Source organism: Alligator mississippiensis, chromosome 9, assembly GCF_030867095.1.
Source record: "Alligator mississippiensis isolate rAllMis1 chromosome 9, rAllMis1, whole genome shotgun sequence".
Lineage (NCBI taxonomy): Eukaryota > Metazoa > Chordata > Crocodylia > Alligatoridae > Alligator > Alligator mississippiensis.
The window spans coordinates 35,271,687-35,295,864 of NC_081832.1; the positions used below are offsets into that span (position 1 = coordinate 35,271,687).

Sequence of the window (24,178 nt, forward strand, 5' to 3'; positions counted from 1 at the left end):
GCATTCTATTTACCTGTGTGCTTGTGTCTGACTGCATTTTATTGTTACCTTAATTAACTGATTCCTGGCATATGAGTATGTCAGCCTGCACATGCTGATCAACCTGGTTGGGTCAGGCGTGTCACGTTAATCTCCGTGTGTGCGTGCGTGCACGCATGTGTGTGCACATGTGTGACTGTTTTGGTGGCTGCAGGAACCCAGCCCCATTGAACTGAGTCCTGCAAGATAGCTCCATTAGGGGCGAAGATTTGCACAAGGGAGAGATACAGCTCCATATAGAAACACCGGTACACAAGTAGCACATTAATAAAATTACAAAGACCCTAGAAATGTATCCCTAATAAATAAGCACACCCCAAAATGATGGGCAAATCTGGTAACAGGTTATAAGATATGAAAGGTTTGATGACCAAAATGAGTCATCAAAGGCACTGGCCGACATCATTGCAGAGCCACTGGCGGGAATATTCGAACGCTTGTGGCGCACGGGCCAAGTCCCGGAGGACTGGAAAAGGGCTAACGTGGTCCCCATTTTCAAAAAGGGGAGGAAGGAGGACCCGGGCAACTATAGGCCGGTCAGTCTCACCTCCATCCTTGGTAAAGTCTTTGAAAAAATTATCAAGGCTCACACTTGTGAGAGCCCGACAGGGCAAATTATGCTGAGGGGAAACCAGCATGGGTTTGTGGCGGGCAGATCGTGCCTGACCAACCTAGTCTCTTTCTATGACCAGGTTACGAAACGCCTGGACACAGGAGGAGGGATGGATGTCGTATACTTAGACTTCAGGAAGGCCTTCGATACGGTATCCCACCCCATACTGGTGAACAAGTTAAGAGGCTGTGACTTGGATGACTACACAGTCTGGTGGGTGGCGAATTGGCTAGAGGGTTGCACCCAAAGAGTCATGGTAGATGGGTCGGTCTCGACCTGGAAGGGTGTGGGCAGTGGGGTCCCACAGGGTTCGGTCCTTGGACCGATACTCTTTAATGTCTTCATCAGCGACTTGGACGAGGGAGTGAAATGTACTCTGTCCAAGTTTGCAGATGACACAAAGCTATGGGGAGAAGTAGACACGCCGGAGGGCAGGGAACAGCTGCAGGCAGACCTGGATAGGTTGGACAAGTGGGCAGAAAATAACAGGATGCAGTTCAACAAGGAGAAATGCAAAGTGCTGCACCTAGGGTGGAAAAATGTCCAGCACACCTACAGCCTAGGGAATGACCTGCTGGGTGGCACAGAGGTGGAAAGGGATCTTGGAGTCCTAGTGGACTCCAAGATGAACATGAGCCAGCAGTGTGACGAAGCCATCAGAAAAGCCAATGGCACTTTATCGTGCATCAGCAGATGCATGACGAATAGGTCCAGGGAGGTGATACTTCCCCTCTATAGGGCGCTGGTCAGACCGCAGTTGGAGTACTGCGTGCAATTCTGGGCGTCACACTTCAAGAAGGATGCGGATAACCTGGAGAGGGTACAGAGAAGGGCAACTCGTATGGTCAAGGGCCTGCAGACCAAGCCCTACGAGGAGAGACTAGAGAAACTGGACCTTTTCAGCCTCCGCAAGAGAAGGTTTAGAGGCGACCTTGTGGCTGCCTATAAGTTCATCACGGGGGCACAGAAGGGAATTGGTGAGGATTTATTCACCAAGGCGCCCCCGGGGGTTACAAGAAACAATGGCCACAAGCTAGCAGAGAGCAGATTTAGACTGGACATTAGGAAGAACTTCTTCACAGTTCGAGTGGCCAAGGTCTGGAACGGGCTCCCAAGGGAGGTGGTGCTCTCCCCTACCCTGGGGGTCTTCAAGAGGAGGTTAGACGAGTATCTAGCTGGGGTCATCTAGACCCAGCACTCTTTCCTGCTTATGCAGGGGGTCGGACTTGATGATCTATTGAGGTCCCTTCCGACCCTAACATCTATGAATCTATGAATCTATGAAAATCTGTTTCAGTTATTCTTATTTTGAAGGTAATAGACTATTCAGTGATGGGTGTAGCCAAAAGTGCTTCCAAGTAAAGTAAAACCTTGATTAACTTAATGTGATAGCCAAAACCCCATTTTAACTGTATATGGTAAACAAAGAGTTTCAAGTTATAAAAAATTTTGGCTATCAATTTAAGGCATTTCCTGAAACACTAACAAATAATGTTTACACTTAGTAAGAACATGTGTAAAGTCAGGTGGAACAATGGACACCTCAATCATGCAACTAATATTATTCTTGATGATGAAAATGGAGAGAAATTTGACCATTTGTCTTTCAAAGAGAATTCTTTTGGATATCCTCTTCCAGGATACATAACTAAGAGTCTATACAAGGCAACACCACTTAGTACTTACTGGCTTAGGAACCATATTAACAGAATACTAATAACATATACATCAGGGGCAGGCAAAATACAGCCTGCAGGCCAGATCTGGCCCACAAGGCCATTCTATCTGGCCTGCAGGGCCCCTAAAAAAAATTTAGAAAATTAAAATTTATCTGTCCTTGGTTCCTGTCAAAAATGACAGGAACCAAGGGCAGTAGGAGCCTGGTGAAGTCCTGGAGAGCTCCTGCAACAGTGGGGCCTACCCAGCCCCACCCCCGGGGCCCACCCACCCCCACCACGTGGCTGCCCCGTGCCTGAACCTCAGGCAAGGGGGGAGGGCAGGGGATTAACTGGTGCGGAGCATGGGGAAAAAGTGGCCCCTCCCCCACTCTGTGTTGGCGCTCCCTGCTGCAGCCGCTCACAGCCTTCATGGGGCTGTCCTAAGCAGGCACAGGCAGCCCCAGATGGGATGCAAGCGGCTGCAGTGCGGGGCGCTGGGCATGGGGCAGGTGAGGGACCGCTTTTCCCCCCTTGCGCTCAGCACCAGCTTGTAACCACGCCCTGCTGCCAGCCTGGGCCCCATGCTGGCTCAGGGCTTGCCCATCGGGGCTGCGCTGTGGTGGCAGCAGCTGCACCCCCCCGCTTGTTGCACCAGGCAGTGTTTGTGGCTGCTGCCCACCCGGAGCTCGCACGCTGGGCAGCCAAGAGGCAGTGGTGGCACCTACTGCGGGAGGCTGTAAACAGCTGCACCGGGCTCCAGAGCCCAGGCATCAGCTCTGTACCTGCCCTGCTGTCTGCCCTGAGGTGCACACGCAGTTGCTGCCAGCATGGAGCTGATGCAGAGCTGTAGAACCAGGCGCAGCTGTTTGCAGCCTGCCCGCTGCTTGCTGCAGCTGCCCAGAGCCCAGGCTGGCTACAAACAGCTGCGCTGGGCTCTGGAGCCCAGTGACCACCTCTGTACCAGGAACGGGGGAGAGACCAGGATTGCACTGCCTCAGGCCGCTCCCCCACCGCCTGCTCCAAGGCACATGTGAACGCACCAGTACTGAGCTGATGCCTGGGCTCTGGAGTCTGGCACAGCTGTTTGCAGCCTCCTGGCTGCAGCCGGCCCCGGCTCTGGATAGCTGCTGCCAGCCAGGAGCCCAGGCTGCTCCCAGCAAGCAGCTGGGATGCTGCAAGCCCTGCTGGGAGTAGCCTGGCAGCAGCTACCCAGAGCCGGGGCTGGCTGTGGCATGACAAGCAAAATGGCCTCACATTGCCAACCCGTTTTAACGAGACAAGGGTAATATGTTGAAAAGCTCTGGCTTGAGTACTGATGAAGAACAGACAACAAAATCACTTCTATAAGATACAGACCAATTCAAAACTGCCAAAAATATTTGTAGAACTGTCCCCTGACATAAGTGGAGGCAAGACTGGTGCCTGCAGTCACTCCACACAGGCAGAAGTGGCAGACATAAATGAATAAAAATGGAAGAGATCTACATATAAATGAATACTGCCTTACCCCAGGGAATGTTCAAAGCGGTTATGCGACGCTCCTGGAAAAACAAAGTAAGTGCCACCCAGTTGCTTAATGTATCGCAGACGTTGAAACTGAGGCGTATCAATGATTCGAATGAGCAGAGGATGTATTTCAATATGACCATGAATAGGATCATTAAAAACCTAGAAGATTTCAAACAGTAATGAAGTTAAGGTTCAAACATGGCCAACAAAGGGCATGAAAAGAGTTAGTACCTCTCCTTGATAAAGGATACCTGGAAAGTTGTTAAGACTTTTTTTCCTTCTGGAAAATCAACATCTGAATTTTATAGTAAAAAACACAAGGAAGATGCCATGGCACCTGAAAGTTATGGCATTAAAAAGGTTAGATTTTAGCAGAGAGATAGTAAAGGATTTTTAGTCAATCTGCTTAAAACCTTGCCATAAATGTAATGTTTGCCAGGGGCCTGTGTAAATTCCAGTAAATTCTGGTGCTTTGCTGCAAGAAAGAATTACAAAACAAAAACATTTAATTATATGGATGTTTAGGTAAAATAAACAAACAGTTCTGTTCCTGCATGTCCTTACCCTATGGTATTAAGGCACTCTACTGTTAAAGACTGGGGGGAAAAAGTGGGACTGGAGCACAGGCTAATATAATTTAGCCAACAAGGACAACAACAGCAGTGAACATGCAGCAGAACAAGTCTAGTGTTTCTTAGACCAGTGATTCTCAACCGGGGGTGTACAATATTAGCACAATTAGGTATGCAACTACCTACACATAATTCACAAAAAAAACCCTCAGAGATTTCAAATAGAAATCCACTGTGTTAAAAGCATTGTGACCTGTTGCGGGCTTTCTGAGTTCTTTGTAACAGACAAATTTCTATTATTTTTCCATAGTCAAAAAATGAGTGAAAGTTAAGAGGTAGCATTTTCTGAGGGGTCAGAGGGCCTTGAGTCTCAGTGGTGAAAGGTGGGGCCACCAGATCCCTCTGGTCAATCGGAGGTGTGGGGAAACCCACCATGCTCTGCCCATGAAATGGCTGCAGAGCCCCTCGCATTCTGCCTGTGAAATTGGCGAGTATCCACCTTGAATTTGTTAGGTCCGTAGCTATCATTCAGTTAACACATGTTGAAAGTGCACATTTATTTTGCTATACAAACATCCCCTAAGCACACTTTGTAATACGGTAGCAAATAGGACCTGAAAAAGTTAAAAATGTTATTTCACTTACTGGAAAAGCTTCTGCTGCAAAATATTGCAAGTATAAAACTGGAACTCAGTATTCCTATATCTTCCTGTGCCTATTTTTAAATCACTTGAATATTGTCACCCCAACAATAAAAACCACAGGCTATTTGTTTCAGTGTAAATATTCAAAGGTTGTTTGCCCCACTATATCTGAGAAATTAAGAATACATAAAACCCTGAAAGTTTAGTACCTAATACCTGATCCAGCATATTGTATTTACCTTCATTTTTTCAGCATAATGTTGTCCCAATTTGTTCAGGCAAGCAAGCAATTTCAGTCTCAAGTCCTGGGGTCTGGATACATTAAAAAGATTTTAGACATTAGTCAAATTCATCAGATATTTTTCCTTTACAACTTATAATGCATGTGGTATTATTTATGCAAATTCACATTTTTCTCAACTCTTATTGGCTATAGGGGCATTTGTTGTTCCTTCTTTAAGTGAGTACCTATATAACTATAAAAACTATTTGCAGACAATAAAGGTTATTAAATGAACTAGTTATGCAACTCAAAAGATGAGCACCAGTACATAGTAACATCACTTACCACTTACCTCTCAAGAAACTCAACTTGATTACAAGCAGTTTTAGAAACTAAAATTTAAAAGATGACACTCCAAATAAGGTTCTAACTGATGTCTGAAATGAAATCACACCTGAACCATGCGCTTTACATTAAAGGCAACTCAAAAAGCAAGGTCAAAATTCTAAACAGGGAGTATTTCCAGGAATTTCTTCTGCAAACATCACTTATTTTTGTACAAAAAGAATTATATAGAAAATTCAATGCCTTAAAGGGTTACTGCGTAAAGCTGAAGACCAAATTCACTCTTACAAATCTTTTATACTTTAATGCAAGTTCAACACTATATTAGCTGTTTTATTATATTTTTATATATATAATTACTAATTCCTGTTTAATATATCTTTAGTTAGTAAAGGTGTTTTGCTGCTGATCAAACTTTTCCTTAGGACAATAAGTATAAATTTAGAATAACAGAATGTGGCTTTAATGTATATGACTGTAAATAATGTACATTGACAATTTACAAAGTTTGCTTCCTTTCCTTTGCCAGTCACCCCATGCACTAAGTTCAGCTTTGTAGAAATTTCACATTGTGAAACAATATTCAGAAACACATAGTATATATATTATAAAATTCACCTGAGCAAGAACTTCTAGTCTGAACAACCTGATCAAAATTATTTACAACAACTGTCCTGTAATTCATAAATCAGTCTAGTATGACATATGCAGGCAAGGTTCTTTGAGTACGTGATATCTTTTATTAGACTAACTGAGTAGTTGGGGAAAAGTTCTTAGCAAGCTTTTGAGCACAATCACCCTTCTTCAGGCATAGGGAGCCTCAGCTGTTCTGAGACTCCAAGGAAGTCCTCAGAGTCTTCAGAACAGCAGAGGCTTCCTATGCCTGAAGAAGAGTGAAAGCTAAGAAAGCTTGCTAAGAACTGTTTTCCAGCTACTCAGTTGATCTAATAAAAGATATCACATCTACTCAAAGAACCTTGCCTAGTATGACATACAGCATACAATCTCCAGGCTGAAAGAAGGCTTCCTAAGGATTGACAGTTACCAGAACTCAAAATATGCAATGCTCATTAGATACAGCAGCATTTTCAAACCTTTTCCAGCCCAAGGCACACTTATATTAATAAAAATTTTCTATGGCACGCCTGTTAAGGTAGTATTCCCCATCCTTATACTTATGAGCTCATTGTAGCTCGTTGCTGTGGCAAAATTCCACAGCACACCTGTTCATTTCTGATGGCACACCACTATGCCGCGGCACACGGGTCGGGAAACACTGAGCTACAGGAACAGAGTGGTCTATGGTCTTCATAACTAATCATGATCCCTTATTTTCTCAGGGTCCCTTATACCCAGGGATCCTGGTTTTCCTTGATAAAAAATTGCTAATTCTCTGATTTAAAAAAAACCACCCAAATTCTCCGATTAAAAACCCAAAATCTGTGATTAAAATAAAAGATGACTTTATAGATATAGGGATCAGTTGAAGACAATGTTTTCTTGATATATTTACAATTTTACAGCAATTTGGAAGCCTACCAGTGCCTCAATCACTATAATAAAATAAAATCTAAATACCTATACATTTTGGTATTTGATTTTGGATTTTTTTTTCTTAGCATGGAAAAATCAAAGCTCCCCCTGCCCCCTTCACTCACAGAACAAAGGTCCAGGCTCCTCACTCCCAAGCCATAGCCCCCTAGCCCTGCTGATGTCCTTCACTCCCCACCCAAAGCCCCCCTGGCCCTAGTGGTACCCCTCACTCCCAACCCACAGGGCCCTGGCCCTGCTGGTACCCCTCACTCCCTCCCACAGGCCCCTGGCCCTGCTGGTGCCCCTCAATCCCCACCCCCCACAGCCCTGCTGGTGCCCATCACTTCTCCCCCCCACACTCCCCCAGACCTACTGCTGCCCCTCACTGCCCCCCACCCCACAGCCCTGCTGGTGGCCCTCACTCCCCCCCACCCCCCACAGACCCCTGGCCCTGCTGGTGTCCCTCACTCCTCCCCCCCACAGCCCCTCCTGGTGCCCCTTTCATTACCCCCAACAGGCCCCCAGCCCTGTTAGTGCCCCTCACTCCCTCCCCCCCACAGCCTCCTGGCCCTCACCCCCCACCCACAGCCCCTCATCCCTGCTGATGCCCCTCACCCTCCACCTACAGCTCCCTGCCTCTCCAGCCCTGCTGGAGGAGGCCACCAGCTGCCAGGGCTATAGAGCCAGGGACCTGGGTCCACAACCCCCATTCCCCCTCAGCAGCACCTGAGCCTCAGCTGCAACCTGCAGGTGGTAGCAGCCTGGTTGCACCAGCAAGCTCAGGTGAGGGGTGGAGCCAGCTCCCCACCACTGCACACACGGGGGAATAGAAGGACACATGCACCTCAGATCAGGGCAGAGACAGGGGTGGGTACAGACAGCTTATGCAGGTTTCCTGCCCTGCTGGCCTCCTCCAGGGCCTCCACAGCCCAGCAGATGTGACCTGGTGCTGCAGAACAGAGTGCAGCTGTGCAGGGAAGCTCCTTGCTGCTGCATGCTCCATGCTGCCCTGGAGAGGCGTCTCCTGCCTGCACAGCAGCAGTGCAGGATTGTGCCCCTCGCTGCTGCCAGGTGGGCAGGAGATGTCTCGCCAGGGCAGCGCAGAGCTCACAGTGGCAAGGAGTTTACCCATGCAGCCCCGTTCTGCCCTGCAGTGCTGGTTCACACCCGCCAGGCTGCGGAGACCCTGAGGGTGGGCAGCAGGGCACGAAGCAGGGCGGGAGGATCGAGCCCACAGCCATGCCTGCACACAGATCTGGGGGCAATGAGGTGCCACGGAGCAGTACCTGTTCTAGATAGTTGCCTCAACCTACATTGGGCACAACAGCAACAAGACCAAGGGGGAAGTCTTTCAGGCAACTAAACAATTCCAGTTCTTTCAGCTTTTCCACAAGGATCTTGTTTTTTTCTGTTTAAAAAACCAATATTCTCTGATGGAGGACCCAAAATTCTCTGATTAAGTCTCCCAAAATCTATGCTTTTTCACAATTAAAATGAAACGCCACTATATATGTTGAACTATATATCAGTTGAACACAATGTCTTCTTGATTATATTTACAATTTTAAAGCAATTTGGAAGCCTACCAGGGCCTCAATCATTATAATAAAAAAATTCTAAATACCTACATATTTTGGCAGTTGATTTTGGCTTTTTATCATGGAAAATCAGAGTTCCCCTGGCCCCCTTCACTCACCAGGATGCAGGTCCAGCTGCAGCTGTTCCCTCCCCCCCGCTGCTTTGTGGTACTGAGCAGCCCTGATAGGCTGGTGCCCTGCCACTGCCCATGCTGTTGCCCCTCACTCCTGACCCACAGCTCTCCAGGTTCCCCCAACTCCTGACCCATAGCCCCCCAGCCCTGCCAGTACCCCTCACTCCTGACCTGTATACCCCCCCAACCTTGCTAGTGCCCATCAACTCCTGACCTAGAGTGGGAGAATGTTAGAAATCGTGCGCAGAGAAGAGGGTTTCCTTCTCTGGCAACACAGGAAGCACAGCCTGCACCTTCAGGTGCCCACAACTTCCCCCATAGTAACTAAGCATGATCAATAAGCTTAACGGCAGACCTGTGCCTTATTTGGTAAAATTGTTTAAAATTGTATTGTGATTGGAGCTTACCCCCGTAGGTTGAAGAAGAGTCATGCAATACTACTAATTTTCTGCTAAAGCTTTGCGCATGCAAAAATCTCATGTAACCAGAGAATATAAATACGTGTATGAGAGTGCAACCCTCTGCCTTTCTAAGGTCGGGGGACCTTCGGCCGAATAAACTGGAAAGACCACACCCTCGTCTCCTGCTTATTTGAGTCTCAGCTGGGAAACGAGCCCCGCTGGGGTCAGGAGTATTCGCAGGTGTTCCCTTACCAGGTTGGGAGCTTAAGCGAATAATTTCTCCGACAAGAATCATTCCCCCTGACTTGAAAGCAATGCTCCTATTACTACAGCCCAGGATACGTAGGCCTTTTCTACAAGAAGAGCGCACTGTTGACTCACTTATAGTTCAATATAAGCCTCAAGTCATTTTCTGCAGTAATGAAATATAACCAGTTATTCCCCTGCTTGTTCAAGTCCGTGTGCAGGACTCTGCACTTGCTCTTACTGAATTTCATTCCATTTAAACTGGAAAAATAGTCCAACGTTATCAGACTCACTCTGAAACCTAGACCAACCTTAGAGGACGTCTGCAATTACATGTCATCTGGAAGTCTACTAACTGTGCACTTAATACCATCTTCCAAATCATTAATGAAGATATTAAACAATACCAAACCCAGGACACAGGCCTGGAGAACGCCTTCTCAATACCTTTTCCTACTAGACATAGAGCCATTGATGATCTAACCAGTTATGTACCCACCTTACAATACTTTTATCTGGTCTTTGTTGCCATAGCTAAGTAATGAAGCAGTCATGGGAGATGGTATCAAAAAGCCTTGCTAAAAATTAAGCTTTATGACATCCATTCCCTCCACTCGTTATCCACAGAGCCACACTATATGTTACAGAGGGAAATAAAGTTGGTCAGGAATGACTTGCTCTTTTTCCGTCAGTGTTGGCTGTTCCCAATAACCTTGTTGTGCTCTGTGACAATTTGGTTAGGATGGGCCTTGCAGAGGGTACACACCTTACCCTATCTCTTTAGGTAACCTGACCTGGATACAATCCTGAGGGAGGGGGGCAACCTGCTCCCTCTGCCTATGTGACTGGCATCACATACCTGGGTGAGGGGCTTGGGCTCCCTGGTGGCCTAGAGACTGCCAGTCTGCCCAGCAACCAGTGATGCATTTCAAACTGGTTGGCTGGCAGCCAACAGGTACTGGCCTCTGTTGAACCAGGTAAATGAAGTCATAAGGGCTATATAAGTTAAGGACTGCCCAGGTGGAGGGGGCAGCAGCCATGAGGAAGATTCAGAGAGAGAAAAGAGCTGGACCATCTGAAACTTGGTCTCTCTCAAAACTCATGATCAAGGAACTACCTACCTCCAGAGGGAATCTCCACCTGCCTCTGGATGATGCTTGTGAGTAAGCTACCCAAGATCTAACTACATATATAGCTTGCAGTAACTCAGATGCGTGATCAAAGGCTACTCCAGCCACCCTGTTTGCTCTATGGGATTTCTCTGATACAACTCAACTCCGTAACCTAGTCCAACCCTACTCCTTGTAACCAATAAAGTTCTCCTTTGTACCTAGCATAGGAGACTTATTGGGAGTGGGTCTAGATTATGCCTTGGGGACCCCTTGGTTCAGCTAAGGGGGACCACTAGTGCTTCTGACTGAGGGAAGCATCCCAAGTTCTTGTAGTGAGTCAAGTACACTTGAAGGCCACTAGGCCTGTGTTTCCCAGGGGGCATAGTACCAGAATCAAGCCCATCCCTGGGTGGTGGCAGCTCTACCCCCAGGCTAGTGGGTGTGCTCCAGGTAGGGGGGGTCAGCCGGACATGAGGTGCCCCCAGGGAGGCACTTGGAGCCTGGAAAGTGGTTGGGTACAGTGAGGTGGGTGGCTCAGCACAGGAGCACCCCCTACTGGCTCGCCACAGTTGCATCTGTCAGAATTCATGACAGTTCCCTACAGTAGATGCATCAACCTGTAGCTGCCAGAGCCGAAACTGGCATCACAGGCCTTTTTGTAGTACACCTTCAGCACTATGGCCTTAGTGTGGCACTAGTGCTAATTGTACTTCTGTCCCCAAACTGGCATTTCTGACATGATGAATACAGTAATAGAAGTTATATTTAGGAGTGTTCCTCACTGGAACGTTCACCTAGACAGACACACACACACAGATCAATGTTCCAAATACACATGGGCGGAGGGCTCATACAAAGGCTTTGCTAAAGCAATGGCCAGAGTAGGCCTGATCAGTAAACCTGACTGAGGTATGAACTCCTTACATAAGCAAAACTTGGAATGTACTTAAAATATGGGCCAGATGTGTACTCCTGTCATAAGACGGGATGAGAAGATAGCTGTACAAGGTTTAGTGATCCAGTACCAGGATAAGCCTAGAATGAGAACACCCAAATCAGAATGCGGAACAAGCCTTGGGACAAACTGACCCTCCCCAGCTCCTCCCGGATCTTCAGCCAGGGGAAGCTAGAGGCTGTGCTGGTGCCAGCAATATAAAATGCTGCCCTGGAGAGCAGCTCAGGGCTACTTGCCCTCAGAAGCTTCTGAAGCCTGGCCAGTTGATATCTGAGGACATTACCCCTTGTGTCAGCTGGACTACTGAAGCAGCACTAACTCAGAGTGGCCCCTGCACTCCCTACCCACTGCAGCAGTCTGGCACTGGGGACTGATGCCTGACTGTAACCTGCTGCCACCTGCAACAGTAGCCGCCCCCTTGGGCCTGTGGCCCCATGGCTGCATGCCTGCCAGACCCAGAAAGGGAGAAAAAAACTGCCTGGGCTGCGATATGGGCCCCTAAAAAATGTAGAAAACTAATATTTCTCTGCCCTTGGTGCCTATCAAAAATGACAGGCACCAAGAGCAGTAGGACCCAGGTGAAGCCCTGCGGGCTCCAACAACAGTGGGGCCGCCCAGTCTCACCCCCACAACTGAAAGTCCCCTACTGGGGCTTCTGGCCTGGGAGCACGTGGCTACCCTGCGCCAGAACCACAGGTAAGTGGGGAGTAGCAGGGGGAGAAAGGTGGGGGGGACCCTGGGCAGGGAAGGAGCTGTGGTGGGAAGTGGCCCCTTCCTCGCCCCGTGGCTGGCATCCCGCTCTGCAGCTGCTCGCAGCCTGCATGGGGCTGCCTGTGCCTACTCCTGACAGCCCCATGGGCTGCAAGCAGCTGCAGTAGGAAGCACCAGCCACGGGGCAGGGGAGGGGCCACTTTTCCCCTGCGCTCAGCTTTTCCCCAGGCTCCTTCCCTGCGCGGAGAAAAGAAGCCCCCTCGCCCGCCCAACCCATGGCCAGTGGTCTCTGCTGCAGCTGCTCACAGCCTGCACGGGGCTGTCCGGAGCAGGCACAGGGAACCCCAGGCAGGCTGCCAGCGGCTGCAGCATGGGGCACTGGGCATGGAGTGGGCGAGGGGCTGGTTCCCCACTCCCTGCGCTCAGCACCACCTTGTAACCCAGCCCCGCAGCCAGCCTGGCAGCGGGGCCAGGATACAAGCTGGTGCTGAGCGCAGGGAAGAGCGGGCCCTCGCTCGCCGTGTGGCTGCTGTTCCGTGCTACCGCCGCTCGCAACCTGCGTGGGGCTGCCTGTGCCTGCTCAAGACAGCCCCACGTGGGCTGCGAGCGGCTGCAGCAGGGAGCACCAGCCATGGGGTGGGCAAGGGCCCACTTTTCTCCCCGCACTCACGACCAGCTTCTTCCCTGCTGGCAAGCAGGGGGTCAGGGCTGTGCACTGCCCGCCTGTACCACAGGGCTGGGGGACAGTGGGTGTGAGTGGGCAGGGAGTCAGTGGGTGCACACGGCCCGCACCGGTGCCCCGGGGCCAGTGTCAGTGGGGCCAAGAGCAGGATGGCAGGAGTGCAGGGGTCCCAGCCAGCAGGGGCTCTATGGAGCCGAGCCAGCTCCCCGCCGGTGCAGCCCAGCCCGGCTCCCCAGATCCCTGCCAGCCTGTGCCCCACTTTGGGCTCCACCAGTGCTGGCCCTGGGACATTGGTCCCAAGACATTGGGACACTGGTCCCAAGATGGTGACCAGGGGGCAGGGCACTTGTGAAGGGGTGAGGCATCTGTCAAGGGGCAGGGCTACCCAAGCGGCCCTCCACAGGCTGCCAAACCTGGGTAAGCGCCCCTCTGCCCAAAATAAATTGCCTGCCCCTGCTCTTGCACCCCTGGGCCAACTGCCACTGGGCCATGGCTCCACAGTTGGCCCTCAAGCAGCACTGCTGTCATGTCTTCTGGTGCACTCTGCCATCTAGGCAGCTATCACCTGGAAGATGTGCTCATTGCAGTGGTCTGGTTTGATCTGTGAAAGCACATCCTCCTGACCCTAAATGGCCAAGGTCAGCTATCTCATCTGCCCTCCAGTTGGGTCCTCAGTGCTAGTCCTGGGCAGGCTCCTCTGCCTGGTCCTGCCACCTGATTTACCAGAAGGGCTCCTGGTATTCTGTTAAAAAAATTGCAAATTCTCTGATAAACCCCAAATTACCTCATTAAAATACCCCAAATCTGCATTCTTCCACAATTACAATGAAACACCACCACGATGAGATCAGTTGGACAATGTGTTATTAATATATTTACAATTTTAAAATAATTTGGAAGCCTACCAATGCCTCGATCAACATAATAAAATGACTTCTAAATGTCTATACACTTTGGGGTTTGTTTTTGGGGTTTTCTTTATCATAGAAAAGTCAGAGCTGCCCCTGCCCACTTCGCTCACCAGGATGTGGAGTGCTGAGCAGTATTAGGATGCCAACGCCCTGCCCATGCCCTTGCCCCTCACTCCCAACCCACAGCTAGGATGCCAATGCCCTGCCCATGCCCTTGCCCCTCACTCCCAACCCACAGCCCCACCAGTACCCCTCACTCCTGACCTGCAGCCCCTGCCTGCCCCCAACTCACTCCCGTCCAGCAGCAGCTCTGTCCCAACACCAGGACATGGGTCACAGCCTGGATCCGAGACACTACTGCAGCTCTGACCTGCTTCTATTTGCTCCAGCATGCCAAGGCAGCATGCTGGAGCAACGGGCATGTGGCAAGCATAGAGACACTCTGGCCAAGTGCTAGAGCATGCCTTTGGAGGATCCAGCCTCTGGTTGTTTCAGGGCACACCACAGGAGCACTCCCTGTACCGCTTTTTTCTGGCGTGTTTTTGATACAAGAATTTCCCCATATCAATCTTGGAGTCTGTGCTACAAACGTGCAGCACAGGGAACATTTGTTCGTTCCTAGCGTACCTCGTGCAGCATCTCAAACTGTTCGCTCATCTGGATGTGGCCTAAGAGTTTAATCTCCCCAGAGCAGACTAACAATACCCTGGAACAACCTGGGTACAACAGATCAAAGATAAGCCAATTCAGGTGAGGGTTATCTTTAAAACATTTATAGCAGGTATAGAACAGGAGTTATACTCCCATTTTAAGTGCCTTTATGATGGCTTAAAGGTAATCTGTAACAGCACTATAGCTCAGATAGAGTGGGAATGGTCTTCTTTTGAAATGCATTTCTTTTGACTCAACACAGAGGAAACAATCACATAATGACACAAGACAGCTCTTATGGCCAACAATCTGCAAAGTGTGGAGGGGGACGGCAGGAAAGATCACACAGTGTGTAGCCCCATGGGGGTGGGAAATCATAGGAAAGACTGCACAGTGACAGAGGGAGTGCAGAAGAGACTGTGCGTTGTGGAGGGAGCATAGGGGGCATGCAAGGGAGACGATGTGGTAAGGGGAAGAGAAGGGTTTGGGGGAATATGGAGGACACCATGAAGTGTTCAGCCCAGGAGGATTGCAGAGGAGCTTCTGTGGTTCTGGTTCCACAACTGGGGCCAGGGCTGCTGCCACTACTGCTGCCTGGCCAGGGCCAGAGGTACTGTGTGCTCCAAGTCCCAGGACAAAGCCAGAGGCACCAAACTGGGAAAGCAAGGGGGCAGGCATCAGGAGGAGGGAAGGAGTAGTGGTGGGGAGGTGGCAGAGAAGTACAAGCACTGGTGGGGAGACAAGTGGCATGGGGGCAGACAGAGCGAAGGTTGCCTGCTCACCTGCCACTGTTTTCCATCCTGTTTGCATGCATGCCACTGCTTTCCCTGCAGCAGGGGTAATAATGATATTTAAACATTTGCTTTTAGGAGTTGGCTTGTAGGCATTAGAACAATGGTCCAGGGAAATGACAAGGGCTCACTGGTTTCTAAAAGTCTGTTTGTAACAGTTTCATGTTCTCAGCCTTCAAAGCCTAAAGCCAACGGTGTCTAAAGCTAACAGGCAAACAGACACATGCATCCTAGGAAATTAAAAACATCCAAACAGTGTTCCACAACAAAGATAAGGGACTCTTCAGAGTTGGAATTAGATCACAGTGACTAGCTGCAAAACTCCTGGAAAGCAACTGGAATTTCTGGTTTTAGTTGATAGACCAAATTAGGAGGCCAGACATGCCCAAATTAATACACCAATAAATGACCAAGTTAAGATGTGTGTGTGTGATATGTTTGTAAAACAGGGATATGCTGACAGAACAGAACATGGACAACACTGCAACCAAAGGGAAATCAACCAACAGAACCCAGAAATGAGGTCAGAGGGGAAAGAATACAACAGGAGGGATTTCAGAGCAACAAGGGGATTCCGGGGGAGAGGGGGAGTCCTGAGGCCACCACTAGCCCATCTCATTCACCCCACTGTGGGGGTGTTGGGCATCATCTCTCAACCTCCAGGCTGCTGACATTCAAGAAAGAACCATGAGCTGGTGCTCATGTACCACTCTCCTTGTGAACGCCCTAGGGACAGAAAAATAATTGGCATTATATTCTGTAATCATCTTGCTTGCATTATGTCATGGTGCAGCGTGCCCAGAGATGGCCGTGATGCCCATAGGGCTCCATGACCATGGCAGGTCTGCCCTGCGGGCATCTTCTAATCTTGCCTGCTGCATCTTATTGGTAAAAACAGTAAGAAGGGAGGTTGTCCATGAGTTTGTGCAGCCATAGTCCTGTTGAACCCTACTAAACCCTGCGAGTTCTTAGACCCCTTGCCAGGTCCTGCTCTAAGTCGGTGCCTCACGGCACACTTTAAGCTTTATGAGCTAGATGCATGGCTCCAAAACCTCCCCTTTACCACACCCCAAGCCTTTCGGATGGTATACGAATATTGCTCCCTCTGTTGGGGTCTCAGCCTACTCAGCCTCCGCCCCTGTTATGTAACTAAGCCTTCTAGCCTAGACCCACTATGTTAGGCCTGGCTTTGAGGCACTAGCTGTAATCAGGCTCCTCTCATCACTGGTATCCTGGTCCTCATCTGCTGTACCCTGCTGGCACTGGGCTCTCCACAATCATGTGCCCCCATCTGGGCACTAATGAGGCCTCCAAACCTCCCCTTTAAGCCTCACCCCAAACTTACAGTGCAAATGACAACATAAACATAAGCCCCTGGGCTATAACGCAATAATAACGATGGAGGCCACACACAGCCCCTTTAAGAAGGCAAACTTCTCCCCGAGCATTGTGTGCCTCCTACCCCTGGGTACCTTATAAGCTCCTTGACCCCTATTAGTCTTGCAGGCAGCCAAACGTCTCTGAATAGTTTCTTCATGAAGAAGCACTTTCCCCTGGCAGCTGCCAGAGAACTAACCCCTGCCAGCCCCAGCCCTAGGGCTTGTATGTGCCCAGGGCCCTGCCTCCTCCCAGTCAGCTGACCGTGTACAGGTGCCAGCTAATTCCCTCATTATTAGCCTACTGCCCAGGCAACCTGCAGCTGTGGTGCTCTGCCTAGCTCATAGGCCTCTCTGGATAGGCTGCTTCTGCCCTTTAAGGAACAGGCGTGTCTTAGTGTCCTTTGACACAGAAAATAAGAGTAATATTACTGTGTATCAATCAAATTTGCCCATTATTGAATGGAAGAAGTTGTGGTCGGTCTGAGGGTTTGAGTCCTCCCAAGAACAAGGTATCAGGACTGGGTCTTAAATCCACTGCCAACAGGGGAAAGGGAGAGGGAAGAAGAAAAGGCAAATTTAAGTCAACCACCTGAAAAGTTAGATTCTATAAATGGAAAGTTATAACAAAATTATAATTTTCCATGTATAGAATCTAATTACTGGGGGGTTGACTTAAATTCAAAAGTTGTCTTGGATATGGATAAATATAGTAGTATTATTTTTCTTTTTTGAGGAGTAGTCACACGGTTAACATTTGAGAGAGATACCTTTTAGACTAGCCACAGAATTCTTTTACTGTATCATCCTTTATTTTATCATTGCTGCTTTTGTACTCTATTATGTTTTATACCACCATTGTCGCAAGACCTCCTAAAAGTGGCAGAGGTATCAAATCCTTTATCAGAGCATCTGAGGACTATCATTAGAGTGTATCCCATTTTTTTGTATGTTAAGGTGAGTTTAATCTTTTCTTAACTCCTCCTCCCCTCTGTACTTTCTCCCTATTAACAGTACTTTTCCCACCACATCCAAATACATTTTTAATGCAAATTTACTATATAAAAGATTAGCATTTGTTCAATTTACACAGGAATCATCCAGTCGGAAACATGTTTAATCCCACAAATCAATTGCAACAAGAACATGGAGCCCAGGGAGGCATGCTCCCAGTCTCCATGATCTTGCTGCCCAGTACGACTGACACTGTGTTACACATGAACCAGGCCAGTTCCTCCAGCACCTAAGCAGCCATACTACAGCCTACTGAGCATGCCTGGTATTCTGGGTAAACACAGAATTGGTTATATGAATGAAAATGGTCAAGTTTTGGAACTCTGTACAAAAAAAATCTACGCGTAACAAACATCTACTTCACTGAGAAAAATCACAAGACAGACACTGCAGAAACATCCAAGATCAGGGCATTGGCACCAATTAGATCTACTACTGACCAGGCACCATCACCTGAAAGAAATCCTGCACACAAGGTCTTACCACAGTCCTGACTATGACACTAACCATGCTGTAGTCTGCTGCAAAGTCAGAATCAATGCCAAAAAAAGATCTGCCACAGCACAACTACCAAAACTTTATACTCAGATTGAGTATAATGATGTAGAAAGATGTGAACTATTCAGTGAAGAAGGTGTGAAAGCAAGTTTACCTAACAACTCAGCCAGGGAAGCTTGGGAAAGCTTATAGACTAACATGTCTATAATGCTGACTTTCTGAAGGAACATCTTGAGAAGCTGGATACCTTCAAGTCAGCCGGCCCTGACAATCGTCACCCCAGGGTACTCAAGGAGCTGGCGAGCATCATAGCCCAGCCTCTAGCACGGATCTTTGAAAACTCTTGGCGCTCTGGTGTAGTGCCCGAAGACTGGAAGAAGGCCAATGTGGTGCCTATCTTCAAGAAAGGGAGGAAAGTGGATCTGGCTAACTATAGGCCCATCAGCTTGACTTCTATCCCGGGGAAGATCTTAGAAAAGTTTATTAAAGAGGCCATCCTTAATGGACTGGCCGACGTCAACATCTTAAGGGATAGCCAGCACGGGTTTCTTGCGGGTAGGTCTTGCTTGACCAATCTCATTTCCTTCTACGACCAGGTGACCTATCACCTGGACAAGGGAGAAGAGATTGATGTCATGTATCTTGACTTCAAAAAAGCCTTCGATCTGGTGTCCCATGATCGCCTCTTGGAGAAACTGGCCAATTGTCGCCTTGGGTCCTCCACGATCCACTGGCTGGAAAATTGGCTCCGGGGTCACACCCAGAGGGTAGTAATTGATGGAAGTCACTCATCATGGTGTCCTGTGACCAGTGGGGTCCCCCCCAAGGTTCTGTCCTTGGACCCATACTGTTCAACATCTTCATTAATGATGAGGACACTGGAGTCAGAAGCGGACTGGCCAAGTTCACCGATGACACCAAACTTTGGGGCAAAGCATCCACACCAGAAGATAGGCGGGTGATCCAGGCTGACCAGGACAGGCTCAGCAAGTGGGCGGACGAGAATCTGATGGTTTTCAACGCCGATAAATGCAAGGTTCTCCACCTTGGGAAAAAAAACCCGCAGCATCCTTATAGGCTCGGCAGTGCTATGTTAGCTAGCACTATGGAAGAAAGAGACTTGGGGGTCATCATTGACCACAAGATGAACATGAGCCTGCAACGCGATGCGGTGGCTAGTAAAGGGACCAAAACGCTGGCTTGCATCCATAGATGCTTCTCAAGCAAATCCTGGGACGTCATTCTCCCCCTGTACTCGGCCTTAGTGAGGCCGCAGCTGGAGTACTGCGTCCAGTTTTGGGCTCCACAATTCAAAAAGGATGTGGAGAAGCTTGAGAGAGTCCAGAGAAGAGCCACGCGCATGATCAGAGGTCAGGGAAGCAGACCCTACGATGACAGGCTGAGAGCCCTGGGGCTCTTTAGCCTGAAAAAGTGCAGGCTCAGAGGTGATCTGATGGCCACCTACAAGTTTATCAGGGGTGACCACCAGTATCTGGGGGAACGTTTGTTCACCAGAGCGCCCCTAGGGATGACGAGGTCGAATGGTCACAAACTACTACAAGACCGTTTCAGGCTGGACATAAGGAAGAATTTCTTTACTGTCCGAGCCCCCAAGGTCTGGAACAGCCTGCCACCGGAGGTGGTTCAAGCGCCTACATTGAACACCTTCAGGATGAAACTGTATGCTTATCTTGCTGGGATCCTATGACCCCAGCTGACTTCCTGCCCTTTGGGCAGGGGGCTGGACTCAATGATCTTCCAAGGTCCCTTCCAGCCCTAATGTCTATGAAATCTATGTATCCATTTAACACCAACTAGGGCTCTGAGTCTGAAGGCCAGTCAACAGTTCTGCTGCAGTTCCTACATTGGTTCTCCTGGTTCCTGACTTTATTTCTGGACTTCAGCTTTGTATTTCCCTGAGATTCTGTTTCCTGGTTCCTGACCCTGATTCAGCTCAGTTTCTGGACTTTGCCCAGTGGGTTGTCCCCTACATTGGTGCTTGGTATCTGACCCCCAGATCCTGACCCTGATTTGTGCCACTGACTCTACTTCTGGATTTCCCTCTGGCTTTGGTATATGGGTCCTTCCCTTTGATGCAGTCCCCCAGTCTTACTTTCGTCTGGCCTAATGGTTAGGCTGCTGACACATCTGTGCCTAGGTCCCTTACACATATTCATTTCTCCTTTCTAACAGACAAACATTTTTCTAGGATGGTTTAAAGAGATATAATTCTGCTTTTAGCTAGGGTTCAGAATCTATGATTTCAAGGCCCTTTCAAAGCCCCGCTTCATTATTTTATAATAGTTGTGACTGTTATGTATTCTGCCCCATTGCAAAATTACCCTCAATGTTCTCAGAAAAACAATGACATAAGTAACATTATATTCTCCCCATCCATTTTTAGCTGTTCAAAATCCGACTTCAAATAACTGTTTTTATACAGAGTACACATATTTCATATCACTCCCTAACACACCAAACTACCATTTTTAACTTAAATTGTCACCCTTCATGTGAATACCTAATCTTGTACAACAGCAAACAACAGGTAAACTGAACTGAACAAGACTACATGAAATCTCACACGTTAAAACGTCTATTAAATCACCTACTTATTCTCATAACTTTCCAAGAAAAGTATTAGAACTTTGTCAGTGTTAGTGGAAGACAGAACTAAGATAACCACTGTACATAGAGCGTATTTACTAGAATACAAGATGGGATCCCTCCCCAGTCAACATGGGGAAAAAAGCTCCTTCTCTTACAATCACATACAAGGAAATCTCATTAAATACATGGTCTATCATTAAACTGCTGCCAAAAGCAGCATATACTCAGTAATGAAAACCAATTATCTTAGAAATCATAGAGAAGTTGGGCTGGAAGGCACCTCAAAAAGTCATCTAGTCCAGGGGTTCCCAACCTTTTTATGCTGCGGACTGGCAAACTATCTCATTTACATATTTAAAAGTGATTTACATATTTACATTTAATTTTTAGGGTGGTGGTGGGGTTGCGAGGATTGGATCAGGTTGGGGCACCAGGAGACCCTGCAGGGGAGGGGGCTGTGCAGGCGATGGCCTGGGTGGACCCAGCTGGGGCTGCCTGGGAAGAAGGGGCTCTGCTGCCTTTCCTAAGATCAAGCAGCAGAGCCGCCGTCCTGTCTTCTGCCCTGGGCATTTCCCCACCCGCATCCCCCCACTCCCAGCCATGGGTGGGGCTGGGGGGTCCTGCCCAGCCTGGCACAGGCCCTGATGCACGTGCAGTGCCTCACCAGGTACAGCCATGGTGGTGGGAGCAAGACAGGGAGCACAGAGCCAGCTGCCTCGCCACACAGCTTTAACCCCACACAGTACACGTGAATGCCGGCAGCAGAAGCCACAACCCGGCAGCCAACCCGCGGCGGCCCCATACCGGGCCATGGCCCGGTGGTTGGGACCCCTCGTGAATGACTGGTGCATCCTGAGACTATGCGGGGGGGGGCCCCCACGGGCACCATGGCAGCAAGTAGGGACTGCCCACAGCCACTGGCTGCTGCGTCAGCAGCAAGGGGAGGGCAGGTGCAAGTGGTGACTGCCTGCAGAAGCTGGCAGTGGCTTTGGCAGCAGCCAATCTCAGGGGGGGCACATGCTCCCCCCCCCCCAAGTCTTCTCTACGCATCACCTATGGAACCCCTGATCTAGTCCAACCCCTCGCCTGAGGCAGGAAAGGTCTTGCGTCCTATGCAGGTATTGGAAGTTGATTAAAATGCAGCCAACACAGAGAATGACTATAAAACACACAGCCCATAATGAGCCAAACTATGGAAACCTTTCTTTCTTTCTTTTTTTGTTGTGGCGTTTAAAAAAAAAAAACCACAAAAAACAAAAAACACAGGCAGTTGCTCCCTAGGGTGATCAGGCCTGGAGATACCACAATACTTGGCTGGCACTCAAAAAGGACAAATCAAGCTCCAGCACCCATCCTTGATACCAAAAACTCTGATGAAAATCTACCACAGAGATCAGTTGGTGTCCCCTTCTGAATAAGATATATGGCCATGCCCGTTAAGTAGAGTCCCCCTCAGCACCGACCCTTTTTCAAGTCATGATGAGCCACTACACTGCATATATTTCAACTTCCTCTTCACTCCCACAGTTGACCTGTGCCTTTCTTTCTGATGTCCTATGATTCCTCTTTCTTCCCCAGACTTAAATGTTTGGCCAACATCACCAAACAGACAACCAAACAGCTCACCGAGAATCCCTGTTACCTGCCCTCTCAGCCTGTTGTATATGATTAGAGGTCCTGCCCTCCATGAGGTGCAATCTGACCAGGTTGCCCTGCACCTCATCTGCATAATTCTTGAAGGATCCTGGGATACATGACAAGAACACTCAGCTCCACTTGTGAGTGGGGGGCTAATTAGCATATGCACCTTCTGTCAGTCATGGGGGTAGAAATATATGGAATACACACACATACTGAGCAGTGCTGAGCTAGGGAGTCACCATGGCTTGAAACACTGTTGACTCTGCTGGGGCCCAGCCTGATTAACCTTATAGTAAATAACAGGCTTTTTGGCTCTGAACTAATGATCATCAGGGATCCTGGTTTTCTGTTTAAAAATCCCAAATTTTCTGATTAAAAACAAACAGCTTTGTGTTTTTCCACAATTAAAATGAAACACCACTACACACACACACACACACACACACACACACACACACACACACCAGTTGAGCGCTATGTTTTATTGATGTACTTACAATTTTAAAACAATTTGAAAGTCTACCAGCGCTTTAATCATATGATAAGTTTTAAGTACCTATGAATTTTGGTGTATGATTTTGAGTTTTTTTTATCATAGAAAATCAGAGCTACCCCTTACCCCTTTGCTCACCAGGATGTGGGTCCAACTGCGGCTGCCCTCCCCTGCTGCTTTGTGGTGCTGAACAGCCCTGATATGCCAGTGCCTTGCCCTGCCCCTCACTCCCAGCTCACAGCTGTCACAACCAAATTAAGTACTGCCCATGCCACAAGCAAAAAATATATTAATCAAAAACAGTTTTAGTCTACACTAGGTTAACTAAAAATTAACTAACAAAAAAATAATAACAGTTTTTTGCTGCGTATATCAAAAAGAGATTTATAACTGCGACACTAACTAGAAATAAAACTCTGTGCTATACATAAATCATTATAACTGGTCAAAAAAAACAGGGAATAACCATGTAAAACATCACCCTAGTGAAGACCGCTAAATAATTGGCGATTCTAATTAAATTTATGACGTGGCGAAAAGCAATTGGCTATTACACAAATAAAACCCGTCTTCACTTCCGTGAAGCGGGAAACCTCCGCACACACACCTAAAAAACCTCTGAACGTATGCGTGAGAGTAACTGACAAATTAATCACTTGTCAGTCTCCCCCGTCTCGACCCAATTCTCAGACGTAAATCAACGACTTGCCGGCCCAACCTTTCTCTCCATTTCTCTGCCTGACTGACAAACTCTTATACAGACTGACATATGACCTACACTAAGCAAGTATCTCTGACCTCAGCTATTCACCACCTTAACGGCGTGAATAAATAAACTTGCTTTACAACCGATAAGTGTCCGCCTAATTAATTCCACTCCAAGCATCACAAATACCCGCTTAACGGCCTTCTAAGGCCCCGGACCCTTATCTGCCCGGGTGGGAGTCAGAGAGAGCTGCTGGCCGGCTGCCCTGGGTCCCGACAACAGCCCTCCAGCCCTGCTGGTGCCCCTCACTTCTGGCCCACAGGCCTCCTACCCCCAGCCCCTGCAGTGTGTGAGGGGAATGGGATAGGTTTGTAAGAAGGGAGAGGGGGCTGGGTAACATGTGGGAGGCTGGGAGGGGGCACAGGCAACATGGAGGCAAGGCTAGAGAGGGCATGTGTCCCCCCAGACTGTGCTCACAGAGTATGGGGCTGCAGCCAGGACAGAACAGCTCTGGGCAGGAGCTGCGAGGCGCC

General features: G+C 48.6%; 1 protein-coding gene across 2 annotated transcripts in view; it reads right to left on the minus strand.

The window, feature by feature from the left end:
• The window catches only part of SAMHD1 (SAM and HD domain containing deoxynucleoside triphosphate triphosphohydrolase 1), a 103,377-nt gene that overhangs the window by 67,877 nt on the left and 11,322 nt on the right, over nucleotides 1–24,178 (minus strand). For both annotated transcript variants that reach the window (XM_059733282.1, XM_059733281.1), the window contains exons 3-4: nucleotides 5,275–5,347; nucleotides 3,818–3,978 (exon numbers count right to left, since the gene is read on the minus strand). In XM_059733282.1, the coding sequence (XP_059589265.1) occupies nucleotides 3,818–3,978; nucleotides 5,275–5,347 (234 nt within the window). The remainder of the gene's footprint in view (nucleotides 1–3,817; nucleotides 3,979–5,274; nucleotides 5,348–24,178) is intronic.